Genomic DNA, 10,946 nt, shown 5'->3' with positions numbered 1-10,946 from the left:
CGGCCGGTCCTGCCCCCCCCAACCCCCCACCTCCGCGGCGCTCAGACGACGAACTCGGGGACTTCGTCGTGGGTGAGATCCAACGAGAAGTATTTGCTGGTTCTTTTCACGGGGAAGGTCTCCTGGATGTTGATGCACTGCTGGGCCAAGCAGCCGTTGCAGTAGAGCCCTTCCTCCTCCAGCCCGTGGGCGCAGCCAAAGGTGTAGCTCTGGGCCGTATCCTGGCAGAGGTTGGCCAACTGCAAGAAGTCCTTCTGGTAGAGCCGAATGTCATCCAGGCTCAGGCTGTGCCGGTCTGTCGACGTCTTCGGTTTCCTGCACGTTGTCTGGGCAAAGCAGAGAGGGGGCTCAGGACCCGCTGGGGAGCGAAGGGGGTCGGGGAAACTCAACCCCCCCGTGTCAGCAGGGCTTTGGGGTTCTCCAAAGCCCCACCAGCGCCACGTACCTGGGGTAAGGAGTCGGTGCTCTGCCCTCGCAGCTTCACCACCGTCTCCGAGGAGCTGGAGGTGGAGGAGCTGATCTCTTTAACAATTAATCCTGCACGGGGGAGAGAGGATGAAGTGGGTGTGAAGGTTATTTCCAGGCTTCTCAGTCCTCTTGGGACCCATGCCTGCTGCCCCTGGGACCTTGCTCTTGCCTTGGGGTGAAGGAACCCACAGAATCACAGAATGGTCAGGGTTGGAAAGGACCTCTGGAGATCATTTAGTTCAACCTCCCCTGCCAGAGCAGGATCAGCTCAATAAGGTGCCTTTGCTGCCATGACTCCGTTTGCAACCAGCTTTGCCAACAAAGCATCCCAAATTTGCACCAAAACATTATCCCAAGCCATCCCCAGGGATCCTGGCACCCTGGAGACCTCCCAGTAGCATCCAGCACGGAGCTGGAAATATAGGTGGCTCTCTGAGTGCAGGCACAGCTCCGGAGAAGCCAGGCTCACACATGTGATAACAGCACCCGTGCTCATGGCAACAAGCAAGGGGTTGTCATGAAAACAAGAGTGGAGGCCAGCAATTGAGAACATCGCCGAAATTGTTGTTGCCCATGGGCAACTCCTGCCATCGTCCCCTGGTATCTCCACAAAACCTGGTGTGCCTGGGGACAACCCCCCTGCCACGGGGCGGCTGGATGGAGCATCAGCTCTGCCCCGAGTAAAACCTGCACCTTTCCTGGGCAACCCCTTCTTTTTACAGCTTCACCAATTTTACTCCATCTCTCCTTCAACCCACTGAGCAAACGGCTTTTCCCGGCTTTTCCCAAATGGACACTTCAGGATAATTTCGCTCTGCCGAACACCAAAGGTGTGACTGGCGTTGGGGAATTGGAAATAAAAGCGGCCGCCACCTTACCCGAGTGCCCGTTGAACTTGCGCGAGAGCAGCATGTCCTCCGTGATGTAGACGCACATGTCGGGGCTCACCTCCATCTCGCCAGCCTGCTCCAGCTCCCGGGGGTCATCCACCAGCATCTCGATTTCTGCAGGAGGTGGGATGAGTCATTGATGTGCACCTCCAGAGCACCCTCCAACCCCAAATACCTGGTGAGACTCAAGTTGGAAAGCCCATACTCAGCCAGTGTCTCACCATCATCCTGGGAGTCCTCCTCCAGCCGGTCCTTCCCACCGCTCTCCACCCCGGAGGTGTGGGAGCTGCCGTGGCTGGTCATGGAGCTGCAGGTCTTCAGCTTGCGGTGGGCGCCGGTGCCCGAGAAGCCGTCCTCCGGCCCCATCTCCCTGGGTTTGGGGTCGGTCTCGATGCCCGAGGTGTGGGAGCTGCTGTGGCTGGCGGTGGAGTGCCGGGAGAGGCGCTTGTGCCGGATGCTGCCGGCGCTGCTGCCGCTGGCCCGCGAGCGCTTCTCCAGCTGCTCCATGTCCAGGTCGAGGGTGTCGCTGATGTAGGACTCGCGGTACTGCTTCTTCTCTGCGAGGCCAGCGGCACGCCGTCGGCACACGGCAGCCTGCACCCCAACGCCTCCCGGGCGCCCTGCACCCCCCCTCCCCAGCACCCAGGGGCACCGTCACCCAAGCCCAGTGGGGTGGCACATCAGGAGCCAGCCCTGTCCTGGTGGCATTTGGGGATGGTGAGGTGGGGAGCCTCAAAACTGCTGGGCTCTGTGCTGTGCCACCCCTCCAAAGGAGGAAAAGGAAGAAGAGGAGAAGGAGGAGGAAGAAGATGAGGAGGAGGAAGGAAAAAAGGAGGAGGAGGAAGATGACGACAATGAGGATAGAGAAGATGAGAAGGAAGAAGATGAGGAAGACTAGGAAAGAAGAGGGGGAAGAAGAGGAGGAAGATGAGGAGGACAAGGAGGAGGAAGAAGAGGAGGAAGATGAGGAGGACAAGGAGGAAGAAGAAGAGGAGGAAGACTAGGAGGAAGAAGAGGAGGAAGAAGAAGAGGAAGAAGAGGAGGAAGAAGAGGAGGAGGAGGAAGAAGAGCAGGAAGATGAGGAGGACAAGGAGGAAGAAGAAGAGGAGGAAAACTAGGAGGAAGAAGAGGAGGAAGAAGAGGAGGAAGAAGAGGAGGAGGAGGAGGAAGAGCAGGAAGAAGAGGAGGACAAGGAGGAGGAAGAAGAGCAGGAAGATGAGGAGGAAGAAGAGGAGGAAGAAGAGGAGGAGGAGGAAGATGAGGAGGACAAGGAGGAGGAAGAAGAGGAGGAAGAAGAGGAGGAAGAAGAGGAGGAAGAAGAGGAGGAGGAGGAAGATGAGGAGGACAAGGAGGAGGAAGAAGAGGAGGAAGACTAGGAGGAAGAAGAGGAGGAAGACTACGAGGATGAGGAGGAGGACAAGGAGGAGGACAAGGAGGAAGACAAAGAAGAAGAAAAGGAGGAGGAGGGAAAAGAGGAAGATGAGGAGGAAGATCTTACATTTGAACAAGGGCTTTGTGAGCTTGGAGATGGGACACGGCGCACTGGGAAGCGCTGCACTGAGGCACTGGGAGGAACTGGGCCATCAGGGGCTGCCGTGGGGCTTGTGCCCATCCCTAAGCAGCCGGGGGGTCTGTAGGCACCCACAACCAGGGTGCACCGATGCACGGTTGAGGGGGACGTGAGGACAGCCACCCCCTGACTCACTCCCAGCCATGGGACTGGCACAAGGACCGGGCACTCGTGGAGGCAGAAAAAATGGATGGGACCCCGGCACCGGTGGGATCTGCACGCTGTGGGGGCACCTACCCTCGTTCTCCTCCAGCTTGCGGACCTGGCGCAGGACGGGCTGCAGGTTCATGTAGAGCCGGTGGCTGCTGCTGAGCAGCTGCAGGAGGTGGCGGGAGCGCAGCGGGCAGCCCGTGTAGTAGATGAGCTTCCTGGCCGAGGGCAGCCCGTCCGGCAGGATCTCAAACTTCTTGCCCTGCGTGGGAGAGGGGGAACATCAGCCCCGGAGAGAAAAATACCCTAATTCTCACCCAGCTCTGCTGCAGCCCACCTAAAGGGGCTACCGGGAAGCTGAAGAGGGACTCTTGATCGGGGAGGGGAGTGATAGGATGAGGGGGAACGGTTTTAAACTGGAAGAGATTTAGATGAGATATTAGGAAGAAATTCTTTCCTGTGAGGTACTGTCCCAGGCTGCCCAGAGAAGCTGTGGCTGCCCCATTGGAGGTGTTCAAGGCCAGGCTGGACAGGGCTTGGAGCAACCTGGGCTGGTGGGAGGTGTTCCTACCCAGGGCAGGGGGGTTGGAACTGGGTGATCTTCAAGGTCCCTTCCAACCCACAGCATTCTATGACTCTGTGATTCTATTGACCCCCACAGCTTGAGGTCTGTGTGACACCACCCCATGCCCAAGTCATAGCCCATGAGCGGCCGGGCAGAGATGCTCTGCCTGGGGATGGTGGCACTCACCACGAACACCAGTTTCCCCACATTTGTCCAGGGGAAGTCGTAGAGCAGCTGCTTTTCTTCATCCAAGTTCTGTAAAAAGAGGAGGGACAGTCCTGGCTGAGGACGCCGGCAGCGGGCAGGGAGCCGAGCCATCGCCCTCGCTCCGCCGCCTACCTGGAAGATCTGGATGCCCCGCGTCGTCAGTCCCAGTGTCAGGGAGGCTTCCACCTCCCTTTTGTCCTAAGGGAGAAAAACAGAAAAAAGGCGATTTTAAATACCTGATTTGCAGCATAAAGTGGATAAATCTGCTCCCCCCCAACCCCAGCCCCAGTATCCTCCTCTAATCGCCCCCTCTCCAGCGCAACAGCAGCCGCAGGCGGTAGGTGCCACGTCAATCACAGAATCGTTTAGGTTGGAAAAGACCCTTATGATCATCAAGACCAACTGTTTAATTAAAGATGCACACAGACTGCCTGGTCGCACCCCCTAGCTTCCCCCCCAGGTACCTGCCACCCCCTCGCTGCCCAGAAATGCCCCAGCTTGAGGGTCTGCAAAAGCAGTTTAACCTCAGAAACCATGGAGTGACTTTCAGAAACGGAGCTGGGGCACTTTTACGCTTGAGCCCAACCTGCTCCTGCAGCGGAACAGAGCGGGTGATAGTGGGACAGCCCACCCTGCCTACAGCAGCACGGGTGGCACCGGCCACATGGATGGCCACTGTCCCCCATGAACATGTCCCGGGGTGGGGCTGGAAACAAGCGTTTGGGGGTTTTTACAGCCCTTTTTAACAATGCACCCCCTTGCCGTGCTCAGATGCTCTTTGTTCTTGTCATTCCCTCTGCTCTCCCAAAGCTGCGGCCAAAAGAGTACTGTGTCCAGCTCTGGAACCCCCAACACAGTAAAGACATGGATCTGTTGGAGCGGGTCCAGAGGAGGCCACAAGGATGATCTGTGGGCTGGAGCACCTCTGCTGTGAGGAGAGGCTGAGAGAGTTGAGGCTGTTCAGCCTGGAGAAGAGAAGGCTCCGGGGAGACCTTAGAGCCCCTTCCAGTGCCTAAAGGGGCTCCAGGAGAGCTGGGGAGGGACTTTTTACAAGGGTATATAGTGATAGGATGAGGGGGAACGGCTTCAAACTGGAAGAAGGGAGATTTAGATGAGATATTAGGAAGAAATTCTTTACTCTGAGGGTGATGAGACACTGGCCCAGGTTGCCCAGAGAAGCTGCGGCTGCCCCATCCCTGGAGGTGTTCAAGGCCAGGCTGGACGTGGCCTTGGGCAACCTGAGCTGGTGGGAGGTGTCCCTGCCCATGGCAGGGGGTTGGCACTTGATGATCTTCAAGGTCCCTTCCAACCTAAACCATTCTATGATTCTATGAAAGCCAAACTTCTCTTTAAGGATGTTACAAGACGGGTTGCGAAGCACCAGCTCCCAGCAAACAAATCTCTTTGCTGGGAGAAAACCCCACCATCTATTTCTTAGGGAGAGGATAGTAGAAAATAAGACCCCAGAAACCTCACGGCTGCCTCCCTGCACCCCAGCAAACCTCTCGCCTCTCCATAACTTGTAGGAAATGGCAGGACTACAAAAAGCTGCATTTCTGCTCCAGCCGGCGAGTGCCAATTCAAGCCCAGCTCTTCCCAAAATACCTTCGGAATGGCTGGACAGTTGCTCCTTTCAATAAAAAGCAGCCCTGAACCCAAAGCCCAGCCTGGGCTCACCTTGTACAACCTGTAGTAGTGCACAGCCACGTCGTCCAGCCGGACGGCCTCCTTGATGTACTTGAGATGGGCTTCAGAGGCCGTCAGGGCAAACTGATCCTTGTGCATGTTGGGGACGTGCTTCAGGATGTAGTCCTTGCCCCTCTTTGCAACCACCTGTTTGGAGGAGAAGAGAAGCTCATCCAGGGGAGATGCTCCGTGCTCGCTCGGGGCCGGCTGCCTGCCCCGGCGCTCCCGGGCAGCGGCGATTTCCAGGGAAAAGGGAAACGGGAGCAACGTGCTCCATTTTAGAGCCACAAGCAACAGTGAAATAAATACAGCAGCCAACAACTTCTCGCCCCCCCGAATTTCCCACTGGGAAGTGCACGTTTGCTCTGTGCGCCCATCTGATGGAGCTCACACCACCGGTGATGCCAGTGCCGGGGCAGAGAGAGCCAGGCGCAGGGTCCCCACGTGGCTGGGGACATGGCCCTGGGGCTGTCCCTCCTCAGCAACACATACAACACGAAGAAAAGATGGCAGATTTGGGGCAAACCCCAGAAAGGACATAAAGTGAGCAATGGTGCCTACAACTTTTTCTAATGTTTCCTTCGCCAGCATCCATGCGCGACAAGTGTTGTCCCTCAGGGGTCTGTACTGGGACCAGTACTGCTCAATATCTTCATTAACGACATAGACAGTGGGACTGAGGGCACCCTCAGCAGGTTTGTGGACAACACCAAGCTGAGTGGTGCAGTTGACAAGCCTGAGGGACGGGATGCCATCCAGAGGGACTTGGAGCAGCTTGGGTGGGAAGGAGCAGCCTTGCCCGAACCTTGGAGCTCATCAGGGACCCCTCAGCACAAGAAAGACATGGACTTGTTGGAGCGGATCCAGAGGAGGGCACGGAGATGCTCCGAGGGCTGAAGCCCCTCTGCTGGGAGGAGAGGCTGGGAGAGTTGGGGGTGTTCAGCCTGGAGAAGAGAAGGCTCCGGGGAGACCTTAGAGCCCCTTCCAGTGCCTAAAGGGGCTCCAGGAGAGCTGGGGAGGGACTCTTGATCAGGGAGGGGAGTGATAGGATGAGGGGTAATGGCTTTTAACTAAAAGAGGGGAGATTCAGTCTAGATATAAGGAAGAAATGTGTTATGCTGAGGGTGGTGAGCCCCTGGCCCAGGTTGCCCAGAGAGGTGGGAGATGCCCTATCCCTGGAACCTTTCAAGGTCAAGTTGGACGGAGCTCTGAGCAACCTGATTTAGTTGAAGATGTCCCTGCTCATGGCCTTGAGCAGGACTAGATGGCCTTTAAAGTGGACTTGAGTGGACTAGATGGCCTTTGAAGGTCCCTTCCACCCCAAACTCTTCTATGATTCTATGATTTTACCCGCTGGCAGCCCCGGCTGTGGGGAACCACGGGGGAGGTTCAGCTGTTTGGGGTCCAAGGGCACATCACACGTGGCAGTGCAGCCCCTCCCCGCTTCTCTTTAATTAATATTTACCTGCCTGGTGTCAGACTGATGAGGGTTTGGGTACCCCACAGAGGCCGGCGCTGGCCCTTGCTGCGGGGAAGGGGGTCCCTGCCAAAGGAGGTCCCAGCTGGGATCTGCCATACGGGATCGCTCCCTACTCCACTCCTGCGTAACATCATTGGGATGGCATCGCCCCAGTGCCCAGCTCTGCCTGCCCATCGGAGGTGACCTGGGGCTGCGTGTCACCCTGTGCCCTGCCTCAGTTTCCCTCCAGGACTATGCCAGGAGCTTCCTACACCCGTGGCCACTGCCAGCACGGAGAACACCCTTCCCCAAAGGTTCGTAAAACCCCAGAGGGTGCACCTGATGGTGGTGGGGAGTCACTGCGATGGCACGTGGCACGCAGGGAAGCCCCCGTCAGCATCCCTGCAGCACACAGGGAAATCCCCAGTGGTGGCGTGGGCCACCCCAGCCACCACGTTGACCCCAACCCTCCCTGCCCACCGCTATTTGCAGCTCTGCAGTTGTCCGAGAGTATTAATAACCGGGACTAAGCCGGAGGTGGGGAGGCAGCAGGAACGCCGGCCGCCCGGGAACCCTCCGAGCATCACCGCCTTGCTGGGGGGGTGTCTCACACGTGCTTAGAGCGGGGACCACCTCGCCGGGACACTTACCCAGGCGGGGAAGTAGGCTTCGGGCTCGAAGTACTTCCCGTAGTGTTTGTTGCGCTTGAAGTCGCCCAGGTCGGCTTGGAGGGCGAAGGCGGTGAGGAGGAAATAGGCTTCCTCGCGCAGCACGCACTGCGAGTGCAGCACTTGCTTCCGCAGGTGCCAGTAGTAGTAGTAGCGCGCCGTCCGGTCGCTGCGGGGAAGCGGAGGAGAGAGGGGAAGAGAAGAGAGCCAGCGGGACACCCACCCACCCACGACGGAGCCCACGGGGTTGGGAGACAACTCCGGCACCTCTCCTTCCCCGGTGCCAAGCTCTTATGGAGGGAGCAGGGCTGGGCGCCGAGGTGTTCGCCCCCTTCCCCCCCCACCATCCCTGGGTTGATTAAAGCCGGGGCTCCCATTAGGCGGTGCAAAACCACCGCCGCTTTGCTGGGCTGAAATTTCTAGCCAGTGCCTCCCGCCGGCGAAATAACCTCCCCCAAAAAGCATCCCTGCATGGCTGCAGATGCTACCGTGTCCCCACGCTCCCGCGACGGTGAAAACCATTTTTTCCCTGAAATAGGACCCGATGCTCCCTCCCAGGCACAGGCACAGGCGTGAATTAAAATCAGGCTGTGCCACGGGTTAAGCTGTGACAAAACCCTAAACACGATGTCCCCAGCCCCCCCCAAAAAAAGATATTGTCATCACTAGCTGGGAGCGCTGTCCCCACCTGCCCCTGGCACCCACACAAACAGCCCCAAGAGGAGGGACGAGCATCCGTCCCGCGGCATCCCGAGGCTGCGCAGCCCCCGCCAGCCCAGCCCCCCGGGGTGCTCCCACACCAGCCGCCTGCCCTGGGGGGGTGCCCACCACCCCCGGGGGGGACACGGGTGGGCGTACCCTACCTGATCAGCCGGCCGTTCTCCACGTAGTACTGCACTCGGAAGTGGATGATCATCGGGGGGCCAAACTGGTCGATCCCCTGGAACGGAGGAGATATTCAGGGCTCCTGCGCAGACCCCGGCATCGCGCCCCCGGCCCCTGGCCCCTCGCCTTGGCTCGTCACGGCCACCCCCGTGCCCCCCACGGGGTGAAAGACACCGGGAAGAATTCACTCGCTAAGACAGATCGCATTTTTTTCCTGAATTCGAGTTTGACACTCTTTTTTTTTGCCCCCCCCGATATGCTGAAACACGAAGGGGATTTGGATTTAAAGAAGCAGGTGGTTGCTTCGAGACCCCCAGGGGTCTGCAGCCCTCCCCGACCCCCCAGCCAGTCACCCACCAGCCCCCATACTGGAGCCTTCACGCCAACCCCCTTGGCACGTTGCATTGAAATAATTCAATAGGTGCTTTAGGGAGGAAAAAAAAACCCCAAATGCTTGATTTCAGAAATTGGAAGAAAGGGACACCTTAACAATTCTGCCGAAGTATAAAGGAAATAAGGGAGGAAAGAAATCACAGCTCCAGGGTGGGGAGCGTGGAGGATGTGTCCCCAGCTAGGGCACAGGGTGGCACTTGGGGTGACAGCTATCGAGCATTATCCGGGTTTCGTTCATTTTGCACTCCTGTCCCTCCCCTGCCCCGCGCCGGCCAACAGCCAAGTGCCCCCCCGTATCCCTCCCCGACCCCTCGGCTGCGTTCCCGTGTCCTGGAAGTGACCTGCGATGGGGACAGAGGTGGCCTTACTGCCGTCAGCTCTCCATGCAAGACCTCACCGCTGACCTTGCTGGCCTCCTTCTTCCACTCCTTGGGGCAGTACTTGTAGAGTTTCTGGGCCAGGTCCATGTACACATGCTCATTGTCTGGGTGGGACAGAGGTGGCAGCAGCACCCCCCCTGCCGTGTCCCCTGCATCCCGCCAAGCCCAGCCCCGGCCCCCCCTGACCCATCATGGGGAGAATGGGGAGGTTCATAACCTCCTTGACGTCTAATGAGAGGCCACCAAAGGGTTGGGTGAATTTGCACCCACCTTTGGGCAAACACGCCCCCCCTGCCCAGTGGCATCGTGCCTTGCCGAGCCGTGATGGCATCACACCGAACCAGCCACGGGCAAGGAACCGACGGCGTAAGCCCCTGACTTACTCTGGATGACGCTGAGCCCGAAGAGGTGACAGTCCTTCAGCCTCAGGAGGTCACACACCTGCACCAGTAACTCGTGGCACAAAATCTTCACCTGCGAAAAAAAAAACCCTACACGTGGTCCTCACTGCATCTGTGCCCAGCTGAGCCGGGTAGGTGGCACCGAACCTCCCACTGGGTCCCCGAGCAGGACTGGGGGGTGACGGGCTGGGCTGCGGGGCTCATTTTTCCACGGGGCCAATGTGGAAGTCCCCAAAAACCGAGTCCCACCCTGGGGTGCAGGACCAGAGCTCTCCCGGGGATGGGATGCATGGGTACCACGGGGCAGCTCGAGAGCAGCAGGTGGCAGTGGACACCTCACTGCAACCAGTGATGGCTTTGGGGGCAGAAAACAGAATATTAGGTGGTGGGAATTAAAAAAAGAAAAATAAAGTGGAAGAATTTTATGTTAAATACTATATCTGAGTCAAAGCCAAATCCCCCTCCTGCTTATTCACTGGAGTACACGAGGCCGAATTGCCATTCACAGTGGATGTGTGGAGCGAGGACCGGAGGAGGAAGGATTCTCGCTCCTCATCGTGCCGCCCCATGGGATGGCACACGACAGGTCACCCGCCGAAAATCATAGCACTGCCAGCAGCACATCGAGTCAAGAAGAAGCAGGAGAGCGTAAAACGCTGCTGAAGCCTTCAGGGGGAATAACTCGTGCGCATTTCTCCGGCAGGGCGAGAGCAGGCAGGCTCATCAATTAAAACCAGAGCTTGGAAACGCGCCCGGTGTGTGATGAAAGCATCGGGGCTCGGGGGGGTTCCCGGCCACCTTACGTTGATGATGATGTTGAGGGAGTCGTCGTTGGGGAGGAAGATGCAAACGCTGCGCCGGTCCTGCATGACTCTGTTGTTGTGGAAGGTCAGTTTGTTCATCGTGGTCCGGGCTCGGGGCTCGGGGTGGGCGACAGGCACCTCACCGGCGGGCCGGGGTGGCCTCGGTCCCCGTGGGCGCCATCCCTACGAGATGGGTGAGATGGGGGGCCTGAGTTCCGTGCACAGCACCCCCGGCTTCCCACACCCCTATGCGGGCATCCTTTCCCCTCATCACCGTGTCCCCTCAGAAGCGAGGCGTCCCCCAAAACCCCCAAGCGCACCCCACCACGGCCACCCCGCAATCCCAACCCTGGCGCCGCGGTTAGGGCAGCGCAGGATCACAGCCGAGCCCCTCCCCCAAAAAAAAACCCCCCCTGAGCCA

General features: G+C 58.5%; 1 protein-coding gene across 2 annotated transcripts; it reads right to left on the bottom strand.

The window, feature by feature from the left end:
- Positions 1-41: 41 nt before the first annotated feature.
- FRMD6 (FERM domain containing 6) lies at positions 42-10,624 on the bottom strand. Of its 2 annotated transcripts, none has more exons than XM_009893892.1 (13): positions 10,526-10,624; positions 9,705-9,795; positions 9,310-9,425; positions 8,527-8,603; positions 7,646-7,832; positions 5,528-5,683; positions 3,983-4,048; positions 3,830-3,898; positions 3,166-3,340; positions 1,580-1,915; positions 1,347-1,472; positions 446-537; positions 42-326 (listed from the first exon to the last, which is right to left on the bottom strand). In XM_009893892.1, the coding sequence occupies exons 1-13, from the start codon at positions 10,622-10,624 to the stop codon at positions 42-44; spliced, it is 1,875 nt and encodes a 624-aa protein (XP_009892194.1). The 2 variants fall into 2 exon arrangements, with proteins under 2 accessions (XP_009892194.1, XP_009892195.1); XM_009893893.1 differs by having other exon boundaries at positions 9,346-9,425.
- Between the last annotated feature and the right edge of the window lie 322 nt (positions 10,625-10,946).

Source organism: Charadrius vociferus, unplaced genomic scaffold, assembly GCF_000708025.1.
Source record: "Charadrius vociferus isolate BGI_N301 unplaced genomic scaffold, ASM70802v2 scaffold49, whole genome shotgun sequence".
Taxonomy (NCBI): domain Eukaryota; kingdom Metazoa; phylum Chordata; class Aves; order Charadriiformes; family Charadriidae; genus Charadrius; species Charadrius vociferus.
The sequence above is the reverse complement of the archived record's forward strand: the minus strand, read 5'-3'. Positions and strand labels throughout refer to the sequence as shown.